Raw genomic sequence first — 25,793 nt, 5'->3', positions numbered from 1 at the left:
CTGTTTCTTCCAAGACCCCCCTATATATGGACCTTAGCCACAGCCTGATCTTCCTGTACCCATCTTACCTTCTCTTCCACCTGTATCAAGAAGAGACGAGATAGAGGAAATTTTGGACTCCGAGGCGGTTTCCACTCGCTCCGGGGGTTTCCAGAAATTCCTAGTCAAATGGAGGAACAGGCCCATTATAGATAACCCTTAGATCACGGAGGCAAAGTTGCAGTGCATCGACCCCGATTTGCTCAAGAGATACAGGAGTTCACCTTCGCCAGTGGCGAATTCTTCCTACCCGGGGAAAATTGATGTGAACATCAGTGGTGCACCTTTTAAAGTGTACCAGAGGAGGAAGCGTCGCTGACAGAATACTGGAGCGGAGGAGTTGATGTAGATGGACACTGGGTCCATTGGACCCATTTTCTGGTGTGTTACAAGTGCACGAGCGGCATGACCATAGATCCATGGATCGGATTTCACACCCTACCACACGGGTGTTTTAGTTTTAGGCATTTTTGTTCTTTTTTCTTGTTTTAGGGGCTTTATTGCACTTTCTTTATTTTTTCATCTTTTTCGCTATTTTTCTTATTTTCAGGGGCTTTAGTGCACCTTTACTTTTTCCATAGCTTATATATACGTTGTGAGAAACCCTATTTTCATTATTATTGAATGAATAGAAATTCGTCTCTTTTTTCCTCTTTATTCAAGAGATTGGGGTTTCAGGATTGGCCATTGGGTGTCAAGGATTCCGCCCTGATTTCAGGTTTCCTTATTTCTAGATCTTCGAGGTGCAGGAAAAGGTAAGAATCATCTTCCTCTTTTTTTTACGACAAAAGGACCCGTACTTTCTTTATCTCGAACCCTTCATTCTTCACCCCTTTCATTCCTCTTTCGATACTCCCTTTCTAGTTTGAACGTAAAAGAGGGATGGTTAGTCAATAGAATCATATCCAAACTTGACTGTGGACTGACTTATGCTAGATCTGAGATATCCTCATATCCCTATGTCCTCCCTTTTTACTGTTTACACAATTTTATTCTAAGGGGAATGATCCTGACGGAATGACTTCATCTCTGTGTTGAAATTTACCTAATCCCTTTGATTGGAAAGGATTAGTTGATTCGTGTATTTACTTGAACATTCTTTAACCTGAATATACATGCATTTAGGATTAGGTCATCACATGTCCCTGCATCAAACTATGTATGGCAACATCATCCGCTCACACCCATTTGCACTAATGGGTTCATGCCATGTGGACCACCCCTTCTCTTAACCTAACCCATTCCGCAACACCTAACTATAGTTCCTTGCACAAAACAATCCCAAACCCTTGGGTTAGCCATAATTCTAGACAATTTGCTCTAAAAAATCCAGAGAAAAGATGAGAGAAAATAGAGAGAGAGAAAAAGGAAAGAGAATGAAGAAAAGAGGAAAAACAAGAGAGAAAAGTGTAAGAAATTGAGAGAAGATAGAGAAAAGAAGAGACATTGAGGGTGATCTTAAGGACGATCTTGGGAGATTTGGAGGCCCTGGAGTAGGTGGACCACAACCACAGCCAACCATCTCAGCCATTCACCAAGCAGAGATAGAAGAAGTGGGTAACATCTTCCCATTTTACCTCTTTCCTGCCTTTCTTTTCTAACTTGATTTGTGATTGACCTTGAGACCCACCTTTGGTGGAAGTTGGGCACACCTAGGTGCCACAGATGGTGGACTTAGAATCCCCAACCAGTGTTCAAAATATCAGTATCGCGCAATGTATCGCACCCTTGGTATACAGATATGTATCGGTTATCGCACGGGATATATCGTTCGTATTGCGTAATTTATCACACTTTTTTGGGAAACATGGGGAAACATTGGGAAAATTGTTGAATTTTTCAATGAAATTTCAGGGATTGTTTAAAAAGACCCTAATACACACTTTTAAATCATAAAATCTCAAAAAAGTGGACATAATAGGTTTCCTTTGTATATGGTACTAAGCTATGCACTGTTGGATTGAACTAAGACAACTATATTCAGCATCCACCCCGTCCATCCATTTTTTCATATCATTTTAGGACATTATCCAAAAAAATGAAGCAGATCCAATAATCAGGTGGACCATACCATAGGAAACAATTATGATTGATCATTTGTACGCCACAAAAGTTTGGATAAGTTGATAATTGTTTTTTCTCTTCATTCAAACTTATGTGAAGTTATCAACAGATTAAGTGCTTAATAAAATATAGGGAAAATCAAGGTGCACCCTAAGAAGTTTTTAATGGTACCGTGTTCAACCACCATTGTTTCCTTGAGTATAGTCCACCTGATAATTGGATCTTCTTAATTCTCGGGATCATGCTGCAAGATGATTTGAAAAAATGGATGGACGAAGTGGATACAGAATACACACGTCAAGTTGGGCCTAACAATACGTTCTTAGGTGAGGCCGCGGTCTCACCTAATCTGCTCCCGGCACCACACTGGATCTTATCGTAGTGAGTAAACTTCATTGTGCACACCATAAATGTACGTGGTTTATACACGCCATCCATCCAATTTTCAGATCATTTTAGGGGTTATCACAAATTTGAACTATATCCAAAGCTGAAATGGAGGAATATTGATTTCCACCGTTGAAACCTTCCTAGGGCGTACAATGAAGGAAAAGAACAAATATCATCCAACCTGTTCATAAGATCGCAAAGACATGGATGAAGGAAAAGAATAAATATCAACTTGATCCAAAACTTGTTTAGCCCCTAAGGATTTTTCAACACACACAATTCACGATGTTTTCTATCGTGTGGTCCACTTGAGCTTTGGATATGCTTTATTTTTGGGCTAAAATCATAAAATTTTCTGGTAAAATAGATGGACAGAGTGGATAAAATACATAAATTAGAGTGGGCCCCACAGAGTTTACTCAGTACGCAAACGCTGATTTCATGCGAAAGACCTAGGTGGGACCCACTGTGATGTTTGTGAGAAATCCACGCTGATCATCCGTTTTGTGAGTTTATTTTAGGACATGGGACCAAAAATGAGCCGAATCTAGTACTCAAGTGGGCTGAAAACGTGAGGATTGAACGTCCACAGTTGAAATATTCGTGGGGCCACAGAAGTTTTAAATTAGGAAAATATGTGTTCTCAGTTCATCCTAGTAGGAATGACGTTCTGAACAATATGGATGGCATTTAAACATCACTGTCAACCTAGGGAGGTTCCAACGGTAGGAATTTCCCTACTCACCTTTTCCTTTAGTGCGGCCCGCTTGAGTCTTGGATCCTAATTAGTTTTGGTCTCAAATCCTAAAATGATCTCACAAAACGGATGGATGGGGTAAATTCCTCACAAACATCATGGTGGGCCCCACCTAGGTTTCCACTGCAAGAAATCCGCGTCCTACCCCTGGAGACGAATTCAAAGTTATATGGGCCCACAATAATATATTTATTATATCCACACCATTCAACCATTAGGAGAGATCATTTTAGATTATGAGCCCAAAAATAAGTCATATCCAACGCTCAAGTGGGCCACACCACAAATAGCAATGGGACAGTGATTCTCACGATTAAAATATTCGTAGGGCCCACCATAACTTTTATTTTCCATCCAATCTGTTCATGAGGTCACACAGATTTGGATGAAGAGGAAAAACAAATATCATATTTATCCAAAACTTCAATGACCTCAAAAGGATTTCAATGGTAGATGTTCAATCTCCCATTGCTATTTGCAGTGTGGTCCACTTGATCTTTGGATCTGTCTTAGTTTTCGGCTCAAGCCTTACGACGAGCTCGCCAAATGGACGAACGGTTTGGATATAACGCATACCTTATGATGGGACCCACAGAACTTGATGACGTCAACACACCAGTAAGTTCGATGGTGTGCGGTATACCTACCAACCCAAATTCACGTAAAAAGGGCATCCGAGCCCTTTTTTTTCGACGCAAAGAACCGGAACCCTAAAATCTCGCCCAAATCCATAATTTTTCGGATCTCAAGATGATTTCTCCGGATTTCACCTAGATTTCTTCTGATATCGATAGATTTCTTTCTTGTGACCCGGAAATGTCGACCACAGCCCACCAAATTCAGTAGAAAGCTCCACTCTTAGGCAGATTGAATAGGTAATAGATTTTTTTTTCTATATATGTAATTTTTTTATTATATATTTTTGGAATTTCTAGGTCTGATGCGGATAAAATGGCGTGGTATGTCGCGCGGCTAGAGTCCTATGCAAAAATCTGCCATATCAGGCATTATTGTGCGATATAGCAGCGATATCTCACGATATTTTGTTATATATCGCACAATAAATGGAAGTTTGGTAATTTTCAGTATTTTTTTATTTTATTTTTTTTGCATTTTCGGGGGTTTCGTATCGCTACCTGCCGATACCGATATTATCGGCCAATATTATCGATATTACAAACACTGTCCCCAACAAGTGGGGGAAAGTTGGGTTCAAGTGGACCCCACACTTGATGAAACGACGCTTTGTTTTTCGGACTTGGCCAAAATTCTAAAATCTGTAAATTTTGTTAATTGGTAACTTTGCAACCTTGTGGCGGGCCTTACACATCGAAATTGGGCACCACCACTTGGGCCTGTTAGACCACATGAGTCCAAGAATGCTCTCTTGGACCGCCCAAAGCAAGCCCCACAAGATCCATGTACAGCGTCCAAAAAGAGGACAAAAACAGTTTACACAGTTGTTCTCTGCACAATTTTTGTAAGTAACCCACTTTGGACCCTCACCGTAATTTGCACACACATAATTAACAGGCCCCGCCATATGGCTTTCGAAGCCCATACGTGGGGCTACTTGGAGCACATGGCCCCTCCCTGCAAAGTGGCCCCATAGGGTCACAAGTGGAGCCTGAAGTTGGGTCGGACCCCAATCTAATGCAGATTTTTTGCTTTGTTTTCCCTTCTTTTCTCGACCTTTCTGGTGGTCCCACTGCCTGTTGGGCAGCCCACCCTGTTGTACCAAGGCCTTCCTGGCCATGTACTAGAGGGTGTGAGCCCACTAATCCTGGACCCACCCTTGTGCCGTGAACAATCCACACCATCCATCCATATGTTAGGTGGGCTACACGGTGCAGCCCCCCATATTGTATGTGTTTTATCTAAGCTGACCCGCTGTTCAACAAGCAGTCCACGTCGTGGGACCCACCATGATGCAGGTGAGATTCACCTTGTCCAAATGTTGGGTGGACTGACCGACGACCCCATTTGTAACATGTGTCATTATCCGGACATCCACCATGTGCAGTCCCATGTACAATCCATGCCGCCCATCTATTTTGGCAGGCCACCGTCCAGGGCTGGGGTCCACTAGCGTGCCACGTGGAGCTGTCCCACCTCTAGAGTCTTTTTTTTTTTTTTTTTTAAATCAAACCATATATGTATATATATTAATTGAAAATGACATTCAGGCCCAATCAAGACCTGTACCAGCCATAAACTGAGTGGACCAGGCCTGAGAGGAAAATGCAGTTTTTATCAATAAAAATACGATTATTTAGAAACTCGCTTTAATTTTCTAGACATAATGCTGCTATATTATTATTGATATTATAAAGGGTGAAAATGATCTCTCAATCTTTACCAGCGATGCCGGCGCAGATTTGGAACCGCTCATTTCGAAGTCGTTTGATTTCAGCCCTCAAACTCTCATCGCCTCCACAGATCTTCTGCAATGTATTGATGTGCCTATCCAAGCTTTTCACCTTTCTATAAGGCCAGCGTTTCAACCCATTGCATCTACATATCTTCTTAAGAACAGTAGAACATATTGATAGTCTCTGTGAGGCCACTTGTATGGGTAGATGGAAATGGCCCACCAAATCCCTCAACTTCAATTTCCTCGTTCTCTCCCTCTGTTCTACAATTCCGCTCTTGGATAGTTCAACGAAACTTCTTTCACCATTTGCAGCCCTCAACTGACCTGATTGCTCGACCGTTTGAAGCAATGCATTGGTGGGGTTAGAGATTGCATCGCTGCTGTCCAATACCATGCATGGAGCACCATCTGGTGGCCCAATCTCTCCGGATCCCGTTTGATCGATGGGTTGAAAAAAGTGGACCCAGGAAACTGCAAATATTGACAAGACCTAAGACCTCCGTGGGCAGAAGCCCATGACTGTGGGGCCCAATGCTGACCATATAGTCATCTTGGTGGGGCCCACTCAGCCCAAGAATGAAGCAGATCCAAACTTAAGTGGGGTGCGCCATGTGAAATAATGGAAGTGAACGCCTACCGTTGAAACTCCTTAGGCCCACCATGGGCAGGCCTACAGCAATGTACATGTATAACTATGCTTTCATCTATCTTAATGAGACAAACTAGGGGTTTGAGCCCGAAATTGCTACAGATCCAAATCTAATTGGACATCGCCTTTGAGAAACAATGTTGATCGAACACTAGCCATTGAAACCTTACATGGCCTACCGTGATGTTTTCATGCCACCCAAACAATTGATAATCAAAGCCCACATCGTCGGGCCCACATTCAGATTTGGACATGGAAATTTGTGGCCCACACTGGATGTACTTAGGCCGACTTGATGTATGTGCTTTATTTCCACGATGTTCATCCTCCTTGTAGCTCATTTTAGTACTTGGGCCCACTAGAGCCAAGCCCAAAATCAAGCGGACAACATGAATCAAAAATTGATACTTTTTCAATATGGGCCTTTTATGATGCTTACGGGCCACCCCTGGGCCACTTGAGCATGGACTTGGCAGGCCTTATTTGGGCCCGCTTGTTGTGATGTGGATGTTAGGCCGAGCTAGGCCTACTTGATGATTGTTATGATTATTTTATGGATTATTATACTTGTATCATTCAGCCCATTGACAATGTATGCAATAAGCTCGTTGGGCCCGAGTAAATGTAGAGGCATATTCCTACACACTAGTTTACATTTTGGCTAAGTTGTTGTAGATGCATTTCTCTACATACATGCCATATATGTGTATAAAGTTGTTGAACCCAGGTTGAGGCCCATGAGAGGCCCACTGCTCACGGGCAAGTGTTGTGTTTCATGGCCACTTATGGGTAAGCCAAGGGCCTGGGTGGAACCGTCCTTGTGAGCATCGAGCCGTGATATAGGGGTACGCCCAGAGGGTCCAAGGCATTCGTGAATCCCGAGTGTGATGATGAATTGACTCTGCATATTTTTGGGAGCATAATAGATTGTCGTTGTATTGAAGCATGCACGGCCACGCATGATTGCACTGTTATGGTTTAGGGCCCTCGTGTTAGTCCAAATTCCTGGCTGTGGGTTAGAGGAGTTAGAGAATTGTGTGCGCGTAAAATAGGCTGTGCATGGAACAAGTTGTGGCTGAAATGGGTTGTACCTGGCGTTGGCTAGAAGAGGGACTCCTACGAGGATGCGCTCTGGTAGGGAAAGGGACATTCCTCTCTTTGAGCCCATTAACTAGTATCGGTTGGGTCCTCCTCCGTCGATGGTCAGGTGGGAGGCGAGCACAATTGATGGGGTGCTAGGACCCTATTTATACTAACGAGACTAGTAGGGGAAGAGGTGTAACGAGCCTACCTACTGTTAGGTCCAGGTCGGCGAACCACTTAAGGGTGTATGACATATTCCCTACCAGTAAGGATGGGTTGGGTAAAACAAATGTAAGCGCCATTGCAGGTCGGGTGGCATTGTTCCCATTGTCGAGGTTAGATGGGATGGGGTGTGACAAGCCCAAAATGCCTTATTATCAAATCAGTCCCACACACCATCGGAGTAAGACTGATGATGAGCACGACGTGGGTGTGTGCGACAGCATGTCCTGTATAGGCCGGGTGGTGGACGAGTTGGGCCATCGCGAGGGGATGGTGCCAGAGATACATTACTATTCTACACAACATTGTTGATTCCGACAGAGTTGACAGGCGGGTATTGCATGCATATTCGCATGTACAGCGCTTGAATTAATAGGCATGTAATTATGGTATGTGGACCTTTTCCATCGGGCCACGCTCCCCAATAGGTATGGGAGTATTCTAGATGAGGAGCCTATCACCTTGAGATCACTTCGCAAGGTAGGTATGGGACTAGCTTGTGTAGTGACTCTTCATGCTAGGCCTCGATGGTTCGCGGTATACACTCTTGCATGTTGTAGTATTCATGTTATAACATGTTCACACTGAATTATGTCTATTTATATGTTGATTGAGTAAGGCCCCTGATAAGTAATGCTTACCTTCCGGTGCGCTAGTTGACCCACTGAGCGTTGGGCTCATAATCATGCTCCTTTCTTTTCAGGGAAGCGTTACCAGCCAGCAAGAGGGGATATATAGATCTCTTCTACTGTTTTCTTTTATGAGCCTGTGTGTGTGTGTGTGTGTGTGTGTGTGTGTGTGTGTAATACTTTGGACACAGTTGTACTCATGTATTTTAGACATGTATAGACATAGTTGGCATGATGTATGCTTTTACACGATGTTGTATGGTTAGCATGTACTGTGGTCGATGGCTAACATCTCAAAAAAAAAAAAAAAAAAAACCTCACCATAAACCAGATTTGGAGTTCAAGAATTTAGTGATGAGTACAAATTACTAATGGGGTGCTAAGTACAAGATCACAACCCTTTGCGGAAGGCAATGGGGAGATTCAGACTCAAGGTAAGAGAATCACCTGAGCCAACATCCAAAGTGAGTGAAAGGCTGGATGGTAGTGTGTGAACATTTATTTCGACGATGATACACCCGTAGAGGCTTAGGGTCAACCAAATCACCAGCAAGATGCTAAACGAAGGGGAGAGGAGTTTCCCCGTGATCACTAGTGGAAAGAGGAAAATGATAAGAGTCACGATCCCCCTGACTCGCAAGAGGATCACAGAGGGATCAACCTAGAGCTAGGAAACAAAAAACATCCTCAAAGAATGTTACATCGGTAGAGACATCAGTCTTGCGAGTCGAGGGGCCATAACATTTATACATTTTCTAACTCCGAGTATACCCTAAGAAGACACATTTAATTGCCCTGGGACTAAGTTTATCATTATTTCCAGCAGTTAGAAGAGCATCACCCCAAAAATGTTTACGTAGGTGCATACAAAGGAGAAGGGTATGAGTAACTTCAAGAAGATGACGATTCTTTTGTCCTGCAATACCATTTTGTTGAGGTGTGTGAACACATGATGTCCGAGACAATACCATGCTCTTGCTACAAGGACACAAAAGCAATGGACATGTATTCCCCCTCATTATCAGAATGGGGACACAAAAGCAATGGACACGTTTTCCCTCTCATTATCAGAATTGGGGGTTTTGATGGAACATGGAAACCGAGTGTATGCTTCATGATAAAATACTTTAAACATGTCAAACACTTCACTTTTAAATTTCAAAAGATAAACCCACGTCATGCGTGAATAATCATCAATAAAGGTGACAAAATATCTAAAGCCAAAAGTGGAGGAAATTGGGGCTAGTCCCCGGACATCCGAGTGAACCAGATCAAAAGGTTGAAGTTTCCTCCCGGAAAAGCTAGGAGGAAACGTAGCATGATGACGTTTAGACAATTCACACAGATTACAGCATAACGGTTTAGGGACATATACGGAGGGAAACAAAAGTCCCAATCTAGCTAATAATGGGTGGCGTAAGCAGCAATGTTACTATGTCATGGACTTTCAATCCAGAGAAAGGGTATTAAAAGCGACAATGGGTGTATCATTGAGAAGATAAACACCTCCTTGCTCATGCCCCCACCAATTACTCTCTTCGTCTATATGTCCTAAAACAAACAATGAGAAGAGAAGAAGGTAGTAAGAGAGCTAATAGACAATAGATTTAATGGAAAACGAGGCACATGCAAAACTGAGGACAGAGGCAAAGGAGAAAGAGAGATGGAACCAATCCCATAGATGGGAGTTTGGGTTCCATCTATGACTGTGACATACTGAGTGTGGGGAGAAGGAGAATAAGAGGAAAAGAGTTGTGACTTACCAATCATATGAGAGGATGCTCCAAAGTCTATGACCTAGGAGGTAGGAGATGATGACGCAAGAAGAGCAGTATTTGACTGGGTTGAAGTTGCATGAGAAGGCTCAGGAATATCACGACCATGAAGCCGCATCAAGGCATCATATGCAGTCCGAGAAATGATGAGACTCCCCTGAAGACTGCTCAACTGCTGGGGTGGAAGACTGTCCCTTAGGAGCAACTATGGAAGCAACAAAAGCAGCGGCGCACGTAGGACAACCATGGAGCTACCAGCAATAATCAACAGTGTCATTGGTTCCACCGCAATGAGAACAAATGCAGCAACCATCACATCCTCGTCCATGTCCACCACGACTACGAAAATTACGACCGCCACGACTGCATCTCCATCACGGCCTTTACCACGACCACCATAACCAAAAGTGTGTCATGAACTCAAGGATGGTGCTCGAAGGCCAAGAAGAAGAGAAGACTGATCGCCAACAAGATGTGTCGAAAGCTCTGGTGGCATAAATGAATGGGAAGGGAGAGGAGATAGTAGCACGCTAGCTCATGGTATAGACTGTCGTCAACGGGGGAAGAGGATCCTGCACAATAACTTAATCCCGAACATTAAAATGATCGGAGTTCAACCCAGCTAGGAACTGCATAATACAACTATCATACCGCTGCTTAAGGGCATATTGATACGGGTCCAGCTCATCCCACATGCCCCAAAGTGTCGAATAGTAATCTTTTAATGATCTTGAGTTTTGTTGGAACCGACCAATTTCTTGAATAAGTTGGAATACCATGAAAAATTGTGAAGACTCTGAGAACATATCATGAAGTGTATCCCAAATATCTTTAGTCGAGGATAAAAACATCACTGCGTGGCTAACAGAAGAATCCTTACTATTTAACAACCACGCAATAACTTGATAGTTCTCCTTTGTCCAAGACCTATAGGTAGCATCTGTAGAGCTTGGAGGATCATCCAAAATATACAATAGCTTCTCACGAGCTCCCAAGAACACTTTTACATATTGTGCTATTGAAGATAGTTGTCACCATTCAACTTAATAGAGGTAATCTACAAGGGGTTGGATTCAAGAGAGCCCTGATAAGAGATGAGGGCCCTTTGTCGTCCATATGAGACTCCAAGTAAGAAGGACTAATTCAAACAACTATTTCTCATTCAATCCTTCAAGGGAATGCAAGATAAACACCAAACAATCAGTAATCCTCCAAAATAACAACAAATCCAATCAGATCTGACTCAAACGAGTGAAAAACAACCTAGCCACATGTCCATTTGGGGTTAAAACACACTCAATCATGAATCATAGCTATAAAAAAAAAATCCTCCATGATTAGCTTGGGGGGAAGATTTCGGTCCATCTTGAGCAAAGAAACTAAAGAAAAACTTACCGATTTGAGGTAAATCGATGAAAATCTTATTAGGGACCTGGTTTTCGAATTTCTCTATTTCGGCCAAAGCACCTTGAAAGAAGGTCTAAAAAATTCTCAAAAAATCATGACAAATCTTCTAAAATCAAGATCTAACAAGCCCCTAAATTTTTAGCTCAAATGGAGTCCATGCGTTCGTACGGCTGCTAATGTCAGCAAGGTGACGTGTCGTCTCTTAACTTGTTTGATGCAAAATGCCCTAATCTATGCTCTGATACCAAGTAGAAGGTAATTTGATGATTATGGGGTGGAGAAAAGAGGAGAAGAGTGAGAGAGAAGAAGAGGAAGGAAGAGAGTTTGGGGAAATGTTGTAGGCCAACATGCCTTAACACACAATGTTTTATTAGAATAGAGCATATACTACACTGCAGGAGACGAGAAAAGAGTGCACAAGCACTTATATTAAAAGATCCACTAACCACACACACTATACACTAACGCTCTTTAGAGCCTATTCACCTAGTATAGGGCATGACAGGAAGTTGTTGTAACCAAGTCCGACACTTGGGAAGTTGGAGAGCCCGAGCGGCAAAAGCAAGGCATGACAACATGACTATTAGCTAGTTTTCTTTCTGTCTTTTTTTCCTTTTTTTATCGTTTTTTCCTTGAAAAATAATGATTATTTGCTAGTTTTAGACAGAAATTTCTTTCTATAATCTTTTGTGCCATAATGTCCAGTTTGTGATAATGGTTTATTATATTGGGCTTCTTCATGGAATGTCATTCCAACTTCTACAAAGTCATAATATGTACGAGTTGAATCCTTCTCGAATTAACAAATGATTTTGTTGATGGATAGAAAGAGAAATGGTTTGGAGATAGATGAAACATAGGAGGTTATAAAGATTTTGACAGTAGAGTGAGGGTTTAAAATTACCCTAGTTTCATGCTTATAATTCATTTGAAATGAATTTTTAGACGGCCATCCTTTTGATGATAGATAGAGCAGGACACTAAGCCGAGTTGTGCCAAGCTCAACTCAGTTCAGCCAGCTGCTTATCTTGGCTTGAATTCGGCTCGGCTCGGCTCGGTCCTCAAGCCACACTGACCAACTCGAGCAGAGTTTGAGTTCGAGCTTTCGAGTTGAGTTCGAGTTCAAGCTTTTGAGTTAAGTTCGAGTTCGAGTTCGAGTTCAAGTTTGGCCCATTTTCTCTTTGAGTTCGAGTTGGAGTTAGAAGTTAGTCCATTTTTTTCTTTGGAGTTCGAGGTTACATGTCGAGTCTGGTTTAGGTTGTCGGTCAACTCGAGTTCGATTTGAGCTCATTCCTTCTGTGAGCTCACATTGTCGAGTTGAGTTCTTCTTTAGACTTGTTTAAAGAGTAGTGAACTCGAGAATTGTGGAACCCAATATGTAATGTACATAAAATCCAATCCATCATATTTGTAGAAGTGAAAATCAAAGTCGACTAACAAATGAAAAGGTGAAAATATTAAAAACTTACAATGTTCACAACATCAACCTAATATCAACCATAGGAGTGCCTTCCTAGCATATAACCATAGTTGTATCCATGATAGTTACCTCCTGCATCTAAATTGGATCCATCACTTTCGTCGTCCGATCCATCATTAGATGCATTTCTTTTCTTTTTTTTTCTTTTCTTTTTTTAAAAAAAAAAACTACAGGAGATTAATTTGCCAAGCCCGAGCTGCTATCTAAATCTTCATATAGGTAATCGTTCACCTCTCCTGAATTAAGTGGTGAGCGTTTTCCATCGTGCTCTTATATAGATTCAACTAGATTTTTAGAGCTATCTTTGTGAGCATATTTATACAGATTACCCAACACCTGGTAAAATGCACCGAGACTGGAGAGAAACTTCGATGCTTTATTACTCTTATTCTTTTTTATCGTGCTCGATCTTGCTTCGACATTATGTTGTCTTAGAGGACATCGTTGATGTCTAGAAACCTCTTCCATACTACGTTTCAAGGCTGGTTATAATTGATCTTCTTTCAATGCTAATAATTTGGCTTCCTCCTCTTCCTCTTCCCTACTAGTTCTCTCTACTCTTCACGTATCAGAACTTTCGCTAATTAGAACTCTTATGAAAGGTTTAGATTGGGTGGAAGGCTTCTTATTTGAATTTAGAATGGCCTGAAAAAGAAGTTGGACCTCCTTTGGGGCTTTAGAACACGGTTTTGCATCTCCACCCCAACATAATAGGTGTAACCTAAGTTGCTTAGTTTTGTTAATAAATTTTACCCCACACAAACGACACATAATTTTAATTTTTGAAGACCTTGGGGAGTAGACTAGGAAACCGTAGTCCTAAACGTCAGTCGATGGATGAGATGACAATATATCTACACTTGATTTTTTGGAAAAAAAATAAAATAAAATTTGTATTTTGGCACAATTAGGAATCAAACAGAAATTAAAAACGAACTTGACATAAAAGCTAAACAAAAGCAATAAGTAAATATGTTTTGACGAAAACATAATATAAAGAAAATGAAATAAAGGGCATTGCATTTCTTCATATATGTAATACATTCAAGTATACAATACACCACTTTCAACATATTAACAATAATTTATAACCTCCTTCATGTTGATGTTGTTGCAGGTGTAATATCGTCTTGACACTCGATCTCCTCCTCATCCTCAATATCAGAACTACTACCTCCCCAAATTGGGCACAACTAATCTTGTGTACAAATTAATGCTTCAACTGTTTTTGGTAAAAGTGAGCTTCGATGCTTACTCACGACCCTACTCCCCATGCTACAAGCGGATTTTGATGCCACTATTGAAATTAGAATTGACAATGGCCTATGCCATCACCAATAGTGTAGGGTATTTTGATTCATTGACTCTCATCTTCAACCGTCCCAAAACATCAAAGTCTGAGCCTGAGTGCTTTACGATTAGCTCTTTAAGATACAAGTCTAGCTCTGATTCATTTGTCTGATCATCTGTTTCTTCTTTGCTAAGTAAGACGTGTTCATCGAGCACATTGTCATCATTTGTAGATGAACTACAACCACCTGGAGGTCTAACTTCTTTATCACTTGTTGTAGGTAAAGTAGAAACATACAAAGTGTACAATTCTTCGATTGCTTCATGAGCCTTAGAAGTTTCGGGTATCACCTTTCAACAGAATAAATCTTCATAAAAATGAACCTAGCCAAGCCCATCTTGCACCAAGGATCAAGAACAACTGCTAAGGCCATTAACAAATCGCATTCATCCTAGTACTTATCGAACTTCATTTGCATACCAATTGCCATCACCTGCAGAAAATCAGGACCCACACTGGCACTTTTTTAAGGCTTCCTAAATCTTCCAAAGATACGGAAGAAACATATTTGCAATGGGATACTTATTTCCAGAAAAAATCTGCATGCAGTCATAAAAAACTATGAGAAACTTGTGAACTTGTTTTGCTTTACTCCAATCATCTTTACTAGGCAACCAAGCATACATTCTATCACACACCGCATATTCAAGGAATGCGAGCTCCAATGGCGGAATCCAACATCTCAAAAGTCGAATTCCCACGTGTGCATACATCTAACTTCTTTTTTTTTGAATTCCACATTCAAATGTTGGACTATATCACTCCATGTACTCAATCTTGAAGATGACCCCCTTATGTATTTTGCACTTTCTTATATTCTCTATAGTGGGGTGAAATGTTTTCAGCCTTTTCTATACAATCAAGTTTATTATGTGGGTACAACACCTGACCTAGAATATTCTCCTTAAAAAACAAATTTTTGGTTGCGTTGAACTGGTTACATAAGAATGAAATTACATTATCATTTGCAGAGGCATTATTTAAAGTTATTGAAGAGATTCTCTTCAATATCCCAATCTAGTAGTCAATTGTAGATGCAATCAGAAATAACTAAACCAATATGAGGAAGGGGAAGTTGGCGAAAGTTCAAAATTGTCTTACAGAGTTTCCAATCTTCATCAACGTACTATGCGGTTAATGAAATATATCACTTTCTTTTATTGGCGTCGCCCACAAATTAGAAATCAAATTTATTGTGGAGACCAATGCCAAAACTGCTTTCATTTTTATCTTCTCATTTGCATACATCTTCATGCACTCTGTCTTCATAATGATGCAAGAGACCTTCCCAACTTTAGGGTTAAGGAATTTACTGTATCCCATGAAAAATTTCGTCTCTATCATTCTAATGGGTTTTTCTTTAACGATAACTAATCTTTCATACTACTCTTTTAGCTTCTTTTTGTCAAACTTATGAGTGTAAAGTATACCTTGAAAGTCGTCCCCTTCAGACTTGGTAAATGAAAGTAACTATTGGCCTGAAATTAAGATTCTTCGTCTCTTTAAATAACTTTGCCTATGTCTATTTAAATTAGTGAACATCTCTCTTTAAAAAACAAAAAAAAAAAAAAAAAAAGATTCTTAGTGTATAATGATTTGCAAGGAACACATCTTATCTTCACCACACCATTAACCACGACTTTTTTCAAAGTCATCCCACACTGCTAATATTTTCTTTCATTTTGCCAAAACCGAAGACGTTCCCTCCGGAATAAGAGGAAATGTGGCCGACGCACCAGCACTAGGGGTAGTTGGGACTTCCTTACTAGTCATCTATAAATATAAAGACAATAAACTAATTTTTAGGCATTTATCAAAACAAAGTGGTGTTAACTTATAGCAAAGTGGGATATGAGGAGTTACAGTTTGGACCACATGGAAAGAAATTATCCACACTATAGATTTTAGTACTTTCATTTTTCAATTTAAATGCCACGCCAAATTTCCTAGACTTGCCTAACTATCTAAATCAGTCCCCATTCAAGGTTAGATAGATTGTAGTGCTATCGTTTTCTAATTTAAATATCACACCAAAATTCCAACAGCATCTCCCTGTATCTCTCTAGAAATATTGATCCTACACTTAATTCCCAAGTATCCACACTGTGTGGATATTTGACAATAGAAACAAATGCGAGAAATATATCCAGAGAGAAACAGAGAGATGAACTGGAACAAGCGTATACATTAAAATTAGAATAAATGAAAGCATTACAATCTATCCAACCTTGAACTGTCCAAAAACTAGACAATTTGGAGATTTATATGCCTCCAAAAACACACTGTATTTATGTTTGGCAACATAGAAATCCTTAAATGAGCAATTGATCATCCTATACTATAACAATATATAATTTAAAAAAAAAAAAAAAAACAATATGATTAATTGAACAATTGATGAAAATTTAACAATAAAAAATCTAACTAACAATTTAAAAATCTAATTAATAATAAACAATCAAACTAAACCTAGAACAGCAATTTGGAAGTATCACGAACAAAAATTTATGCTTACTTGATGATCTAGCTATCATATACTTGTAGAGATTTGATGCATCCAAACACACCCTATTTCAGAACTGAAAACCATGTATGCACTATGCGAAGATGTGGGCTAAGGGTTGTCCACCACATTAGGGTTTTCAGTTTGTATAAGTGAAGGCAAGTGGTCCACATCAATTCGATGATCCAAACAGTCGGTATCATACAAAAATTCCATAACAATTCAATAAAACTAATAGACATTTAAGAAAGAAAATACAATAATTGTACAATGGACCAACAAAAGACAGTATATATGAACCATATCCCAATATAACGGGCTTTTGGTTCATAGGCCATCACAGTGAGGTCCATCATATCAAAAGTTTGGATCACTAACCAATAGGGGTCCGCTTGTACCGCAGCATTGCACAACGCATATTTCTGCCCCAAATGATATGCCAATCAGCTAGTTTTGGGGTTAATGAATATTAGCGGGCCCCACCCAAGAACGGCCTAGATCATGTATAATTATTGGCTTTAAAATGAAACATATCTAACGATAGCCATTTATTAAAAGACTAAAAAAGAAAATGATGGTAGACATTTTGTAGTGTTCATATTGTGACCGAGTCGGGCTGCACAACGTCTTGGCTATCATGGTCAATGGTCAGGCACCCAAATAAAGAGAGAGAGAGAGGGTTACAGTGTTAGTGTACGAGAGAGAGAGAGAGAGAGAGAGAGAGAGAGAGAGAGAGAGAGAGAGAGAGAGAGAGAGAGGTTGCTCCGACTCGAGTGCTCAGACAAGGATGGCCGGATGGGGTGCTCGTCTGCTCAGACAGGGACGATCGAACAGCATGCTTGGGCAAGGACGAAGAGAGAGAATGTGTGAGACAGAGTAAGAGAGAGAGTAAGAGAGAGTATATATGAACCATTCGGCCATCCTAGTGAGGTACATATCAAAGGTTTGGATCACTAACCAATAGGGGCCCGCTCGTACCGCAGCATTGTACAACGCATATTTCTACCCCAAATGATATGCCAATCAGCTAGTTTTGGGGTTAATGAATATTGGTGGGCCCTACCCAAGAACAGCCTAGATCATGTACAATTATTGGCTTTAAAATGAAACATATCTAATGCTAGCCATTTATTAAAAGACTAAAAATGAAAATGATGGTAGACATTTTGCAATGTTCATACCGTGACTGAATCGGGCTGCACAACGTCCTGGCTATCATGGTCAATGGTCGGGCACCCAAATAGAGAGAGAGAGAGGGTTACCGTGTTAGTGTGCGAGAGAGAGAGAGAGAGAGAGAGAGAGAGAGAGAGAGAGAGAGAGAGAGAGAGAGAGGTTGCTCCAACTTGAGTGCTCAAACGGGGATGGCCGGATGGGGTGCTTGCCTGCTCGGACAGGGACTGTCGGACAGCGTGCTTGGACAAGGACGAAGAGAGAGAGAGAGTGTGAGAGAGAGAGAGAGAGAGAGAGAGAGAGAGAGAGAGAGTAAGAGAGTATATATGAACCATCTGGCCATCCCAGTGAGGTCCATTATATCAAAGGTTTGGATCACTAACCAATAGGGGCCCGCTCGTACCGCAGCATTGCACAACGCATATTTCTGCCCCAAATGATATGCCAATCAACTAGTTTTGGGGTCCATGAATATTGGCGGGCCCTACCCGAGAACGGCCTGGATCATGTACAATTAATGAAACATATCTAATGCTAGCCATTTATTAAAAGACTAAAAATGAAAATGATGGTAGACATTTTGCAGTGTTCATACCGTGACTGAGTCGGGCTGCACAGCGTCTTGGCTATCACGGTCAATGGTCGGGCACCCAAATAGAGAGAGAGAGGGTTACCATGTTAGTGTGCGAGAGAGAGAGAGAGAGAGAGAGAGAGAGAGGTTGCTCCGACTCGAGTGCTCAAATAGGGATGGCTGGATGGGGTGCTCGCCTGCTTGGACAGGGACGGTTGGACAGCGTGCTTGGACAAGGACAAAGAGAAAGAGTGTGAGAGAGAGAGAGAGAGTCAGAGAGAGAATTGAGGGATTGAGAGGGAGAAATGGACTGCCAGTGTTGGACTAGTGTGGTCGTCAGACAGCCAGCCGAAACGGGGGGCACTCAATTCGGGGGATTTAGGGGGCTCACGTCTACTTGGGGCTAAAAAAGGGGGCTCGAGCTCAACTGGCTAGGGCGAGAACTAAAAGAGCGCTTTTTTTGATAAAAAGGTGTGTGTGTGTGTGTGTGTGTGTGTGTGTGTAAGGTATATAAATTGAGCCGAGCCGAGCCGAGTCAAGCTTGGGCTAGCTCGAGCACGGCTCGAAATTTTTTCGAGTTCAAATAATCATCTTGGCTTGCCCGAACCCAACTTTCGAGTCGAGCTTATCCAAGCCGAGTCAAGTAAGTTAACCGAGCTAGCTCAGTTCTTGTCCAGCTCTAAAAATTGATAGATGACCAAAATGTCCATTATTTAAAATTTGTTGAGAGGAAGTCAAGGACATTTGCTTATTTCTTATCTTATAGCAAGGAACTTTCATATTAAAAAATTCCACAAATTGCAAAAGATGTTGCATTGGCAATTTTAGCCCTTTTAAGACTAAAGAGTAAAGACGAGAATGGAAAGTCATAATGATTGCACCTTTGCATTAGATGTTACTACCACAATATAATTTTGTGTCTTAACACCAAGAGACCCTCTACAAATCATTTCCTACTTAAATAATTTCCCATTTGCGCTATAAACTTGTTTCATAAATAAGTGGGGTTAGGATGGAAAGAATCAAGAATGAGGTCATTCAAAGCAACCTAGGAGATAAAATGACACCGGGCAAATCGAGGTCGTTCAGTTGTACTACTAAAACTAGAGACTATCCCGATATGGAGGGAAACTATAATGATGGTTTGAAATGCTTGAAAAGAGTACGAGGGAAAGACCTCAGATTGAGATAGGAAGAGCGAATACATAGGCCTGTTCACTTATTGAGAATAGGGAAGGAGAGAGGAATGATAAATGAAACAAGATTTTTGAGGTAGACCCCAAATGGCTGGGATGAGCTAGATCATGATGATGGTGAGATCGGGATGGTAATAGTGAGTCCTCACAATAATCTAATATCATTTAACATTGGAGATTATTAGTTCTTATAATGATAGTTACTAGAGGGCCTTCGTAATCTTCCAAGGTTTTGACATCTTAATTCAATTTTGACTATGATCGAATGCCAAAGTTGATGCTCCAGAGCAGGGGATTGATTCTATTCATAATAGCAGTTCAAAGAACACCTTATCAAGTATTCCTACTACTAATTTTGTTTCTTAGAGTGCGTATAAGGGCATCATTTCTTTCCAATGACATTCTTGATAACATGCAATTGCATGCACACAAAATCTGAAGAAAAAAATAATCTTAACCTTCATGTTAGTCGCAACTGAACTAATCAACAACACAATGTTTCTAACATAATCATACAAAGAATATCCAAGAAATTGCGTAATAAGAACCTTTTATAATCCCAACAAAATGATAACCAAGAGGCAGCAGGTTTCCAGTGAAGTACTAAAGTTCATGAGGAATGCTAATTGCACATGGCTTATTACACAATTTCTGATGAGGCTAAGCAGTAGCTGAGTAAAAGATCCAGACCACTCATCTGGTGCCATTATGGATGGGCCATGACCCAAAAGTCAGACTAGGCCAACAAAACCAACCTATCCATTTGAGAATAAGTACCACCCTGCTTTTGCCCCATTTCTATTCAGAAGTTAGGATCGTCTGAACAGCTATACTTGGGACTTAGCATTCACGGTGGGGCACACCGAACACGCAGTACAAGTCTTGTGCCCATTGGGATCCGTAAGGGAGTGCAATAAGCTCTGTGCAATTAGCATTCCTCCCAAATTAATACAACAATACCTGAGTTGGAAGGCTGTGGATATTTGCTATCTCTTTAAATAGAAAGGCTGTTACTGCACTCGTAGCATAGCGTTGATTCGCGTTGTGCTTGATAACAAGCCCCTTCTGTAATTCTGGTCGGTGGTGTTCTTCATATTTATCCACAAAATTTGGGTGCACACCGTGAGCCATGTCTGCTGACACTGCAGATATGAAATTGAGAAACTTGTCATGATTGTCCAAGGACTATGGGTACTGAAAACCAAAGAAGCTGAACATTTAATCATAGAAGATTGATGTGGCAAAGAACTGGAGGTGTGGAACTATGAATAAACAACACATACTGATCTTTCCAAATTATTACCTTGCTGATAAGAAATTTAAGTTGTTGTCATGATGCTTCATGCTGCACTTGTTACATTGAAAACACTCCTAGGTTCCAACTAGTATTTTAAATAGCTACGCTATGTCGCATGTAGCTTACGCTACATAGCGTAGCTAGAGCTAGTGATGCAAGACAATTAATCACTTGCTCTAAAAGCTCGAACTGTTAGAGTATGGCGAATTAATCCCTTTATCTTATAGCCCAGGCCCCACATCTCATGGGTTAGGACCTCGGCCGAACCCCTCTCGTGGGCCCCAAATCATATGGGCCGCCCACCCCAAGTGTGTCCCCGCATCCCACGGGCTACTCCACTCAAGCCCGGTGTGAAATGCGTATTAATCACCCCTAGTGAGGAGTCTTGAACAAGAGACCTCCCCCGTGGGCCCCAAATCACATGGGTCACCCACCCCAAGTGTCCCCAAATCCAACGGGCTACCCCGCTCGAGCCAGGTTTGAAAATGCCCATGCATTAATCACCCCCAGTGAGGAGTCTCGAACACGAGACCTCCCGCTCTAATACCAATTTGATGCAGGACAATTAACCACTTGCTCTAAAAGCTCGAACTGTTAGAGTTTGCCGAATTAATCCCTATATCTCATAGCCCAATCCCCCACATCTCATGGATTAGGACCTCGGCCGAACCCCCCTCATGGGCCTCAAATCACATGGGCCACCCACCCCGAGTGTGTCCCCGCATCCCACGGTCTACCCCACTCGAGCCCGGTACAAAATACGCATTAATCACCCCCGTTGAGGAGTCTCGAACAAGAGACCTCCCTCGTGGGCCCAAATCGCATGGGTCACCCACCCCAAGTGTGTCCCCGCATCCAATGGGCTACCCCACTCGAGCCCGGTGTGAAAATGCCCTTGCATTAGCTGGGCATCAAGTCAAGTTGGACTGAGTTAGGGCTGACCCGACTCAATCTGGTTTTGAAAAAGGCCTGACCCGAACTCGATCCAACTCGGTATCGAGTCCAGCATGCCTGACTCGATCCAAGTCCAAGTCTGGGCTGGATTGATCCGAACTGAGTCGGACCCGGTCAGAAATACCGAGTCGGATCAAGTTGGCACCGAGTCGGATCGGGTCATTGGGCTGGGTTACTATGGCAAGGCCGCAATGGGGTCTTCTTTGCATTGCAAGTTGCAACATACAAAAAATGTGACTACAAAGTAAATAAAAGTAAATAAACCAAGTCCATAAAAAGAGTTAGGGCTGACCCTACCCGATCCTGTTTTGAAATCAAAAGTAAATAAACCATGTCCATAAAACGAACAAAGTAAATAAACACTGTCAAAAATCAAAAGTAAATAAACCACATCCACATACAAACCAATAAAACTTTCATTCATTCAATATCCTCTATATGATGAATGCCTTTATGGTGTGTAACCTGAGTAACCTTGTCCATAATAGTAACACCCTCCTCCACCTTCATCGCCAGAATCATCCTTTGGTTCTCTTTTTACGCCTTCAACTGCATGAGAACTCTAGGCTGACTCCGAGCTGGAGGTGTCCAAAAGATAGTCGTTTACCTTTACTGAATCAGATGGCAGAAATGCATTTCCATCATCTTCATTCATAGATTAAACAAGTTTTTTCAGTCGTTTTTTTATGATCTGATTTGTATGGGATTCCCAACCGCCTATAAAATGCTACGAAACTTTTAAGAAACTTTGATGACTTACTCGTGCCCGCTTCAGCATCATATTGTCTCGAAGGGCATTGATGTTGTTGTCTGGTCCTGGATGTCATTTTCAAGCTTTCTTTTACAGCCTCTTTATAATCTTGTTCTTCTTGTTCCCTTAAAAGTCTTTCTTGTTCTTCTCTACTAACTGTGGAGGCAGTTCCTCTACTTAACCCTTCAATTATAATAAGCCTACTTTTATATCTTATGTGGCTAGTTGTATTGGTTATAGTTGTAGGGGAAGGGGTGGAGAAAGTCTTTATATTTGAGTCGAGAATGGCTCGAAATAAATCCCGGACTTCTTAAGGAGCTTTGCTACATAGTGCAACGTCTCCTCCCCGACAAGCCAAATGTAATTTCAACCGATTTGTTTTATTTACATATATTTTTCCACACAACTTGCATTGTAACTTTACTTTTCCATCCTGGGAGTAAACTTGGGCTTCGTAATCCCAAATATCTGCCAGTGGATCATCTTCCAATGACATATCTATAGGTGTTTATTTTAAAAGAAAAATATTTGGTTAGGTTAAGGCAACACAAATAATTAAGGAATGAAGATGAATAAACACAATCAGCTAACCATATGAGATTTAAGCAACATTAACTAATTTAAAAGTATAAATGAAAAGAGAAAAATATCCATCCACCCATCAAATATTATAATTTAAGTCCACAAAAAAAAAAAAAATCAAAATCTTGTTGTAACTTGTAAGCAAATGCAAGAGAAATAGAAGGCAGTGTCTTATCCTGCAGCCTCTTTCATGCAATTGTTGCAAGTACTGTCTCGTCTTGCTTATCACTCTCTTCTTCCTCAACTCCTCATCAACAGAGTTCCCTTTCCCTCAGATCGGACGCAGCAAATCTTTTGTACAAATGAGCGCTTCAATTAATTCTGGTGTAAGTGATCTTTGATACTTGTTCAAGACCCTACTCCCCATACTAAAAATAGATTCTGATGCCACGGTTGAAATTGGAATTGATAATATGTTTCGTGCCATTAACGAGAGTACAGGGTATTGTGAATCACGATATTTCGACTTCCACCAGTCTAAAACATCAAATTCTTCGCCTTTGTAGTTTACAAGTGCCTCCTTAAGATAGTGATCAAGTTCTGATTGGGTTGTCTGCATTTGAGCCTCAACCTGTGCCATGAAAGACATGAAATCATCGATCGTGTTTCGTTGTTCATCAACAGTAGAACTAAAACCCACTTCAGGAGTACACAGGCCTACGGCTACGGTATTGACTTTTGCGGTGCCCAAAGTCAGTACACAGAAATTGTACAAATCATCAACTGCATCACGAATCTTATCGACCTCAATGGCACTCTTCTCACCATATAACTTATTAAAGATGATATAACCATGAACATCTTGTATCGAGGATGAAAAACGACTGCAACAGCCATTACTAGACTGTACTCAGACCAATACTTATCAAATTTTAACTGCATACCATGGTCATTAATTGTAAAAAGTCTGGTCCACCACAGCTTCTGTGCAAAACATCTTTTACCCTCCAAAGTTTTGGCAGAAATATATTCGTTGTTGGATACTTGCTTCCTAAAAATTTCTTCATTGCATCGTAAAAAACTAAAACAAACTTGAGAACCGATTCAGCTCTTGACTAATCATCATCAGAAGACAACCAAAGATACGCACTATCATGCTCCACATAGTGAGAGAATGCATCTCTAAAAGCTATTGCTGAATCCAATATTTCAAAAGTTGAATTCCAACATGTCATGACATACAACTTCATCGTTCTCTAAGATGACAAATTCAACCGTTTCACGATCTCATTCCATGTATATAATCGTGAAGGTGACCCCCGTATGTACTTCACTCTCTTTTATGTTCTCGATCGTTGGTTCAATTGTTTTAAGGCCATCTTGTACAATCAAGTTTAGGATGTGGGTACAACACCTAACATGAAATATCTTTCCACCAAAATTGTAATGACCCGGAAAATTTCGTGCCAAGACCCTAGTACTACCTCTATTTTCCTTAGAAGTTATTTGTGGGTTAATTAGCGTTAAACTCGATTGCTTGTGAAATTAGCATCAATCACTTTAAATTTGATCTGCAGGACTCAAAACATGTAGAATAGTTAGCGCTATGTTACTCTGAAATCTGGGATTCAACGCTAAATCCAGTTGCTCTTGGGAATTTTTAGAAGCTTTGGATCGTACCTGGACCGCGCGTCGAAAGTCCGATAGCGATGATCTTAGACAGTTATGGTCACCATGTTGGAGTTGACCATCACCTCAAAATTCAAGTCCAGATGATGTCCTGGGTTGATTTGATTGAGTCTGGAGTAAAGAGTGTGAGAACGGTGAGAAATTAAATATGATTTTATGAAATCTGAGTCGTGTTGCTTGCGCGACGATTTTAAACAATCTGATCATTGGATTCTGACCCAATTTCACCCTCGGATCAGGGAAGATGGCCTAGGCATGTCATTATGCTTGTGGACCTGATCGAGTTTCGGTGACCGTTGAATTGAGTGTGGTCCGCCACGGCTGATCTGTAAATCCGATCGGTATGAAAACTCAGCCTGACCTAGATCCATGGTCAGTGAGCTTAAGTCCGACCGCACGTGGAGAAAGGACCACCAGAAGTGTTCCGTTGGATCGAGAGAGACCTGATTTGGTTATAACCTAAGTATACCTTGGCCCTAGGGCTATTTTCATCAATGTTAGGCCTATATAAAGACCTTAAAACCCTCACTCTCTTTTTCATACGAATTTCCTAACGCTAGCTAAAAAAGAGAGAGGAAAAGAGAGAGAAAGTGAGAGAGAAGTTGGTGAATCATTTGAGATTCTTTCCTGTTACACTACATCCTTAAACCATCACTTTTGAATCATTATTCCGGCGATTCTAAGTTCATCCTTGGGTAAGTTAATCTAACCCAAATCTTTTTAGAGCTTAGAATAGTTTATGTGTTGTTGTAGCTCATTTCTATTCTTGCCTTAGGTTATCTAGTCGCCAATGACGAAGACATATCGTCTGAATCAGTTCGGTGTGCTTTTTCTGGTTTAAGGTGTGGACTATATTCGTATAGGTTATGGTTTTCAAGGCTTTCAATGTCAGATAATGGTTTATTGTTGTTTTGGATGCA

The 25,793-nt window shown here is 41.0% G+C and overlaps 1 protein-coding gene across 7 annotated transcripts in view; it reads right to left on the bottom strand.

Annotated features, from left to right (window-relative positions):
• Window positions 1-25,793, bottom strand: part of LOC131251031 (probable aspartyl aminopeptidase) — a 119,446-nt gene that overhangs the window by 35,983 nt on the left and 57,670 nt on the right. For all 7 annotated transcript variants that reach the window (XR_009173568.1, XM_058251535.1, XM_058251527.1 and 4 more), the window contains one exon: window positions 20,621-20,802. Coding sequence is in view for 6 of the 7 variants with exons in the window: in XM_058251535.1 (XP_058107518.1) it covers window positions 20,621-20,802 (182 nt within the window). In the remaining variant the exon portion in view is untranslated. The remainder of the gene's footprint in view (window positions 1-20,620; window positions 20,803-25,793) is intronic.

This window comes from Magnolia sinica, chromosome 1 (assembly GCF_029962835.1).
Source record: "Magnolia sinica isolate HGM2019 chromosome 1, MsV1, whole genome shotgun sequence".
NCBI lineage: Eukaryota > Viridiplantae > Streptophyta > Magnoliopsida > Magnoliales > Magnoliaceae > Magnolia > Magnolia sinica.
The sequence above is the reverse complement of the archived record's forward strand: the minus strand, read 5'-3'. Positions and strand labels throughout refer to the sequence as shown.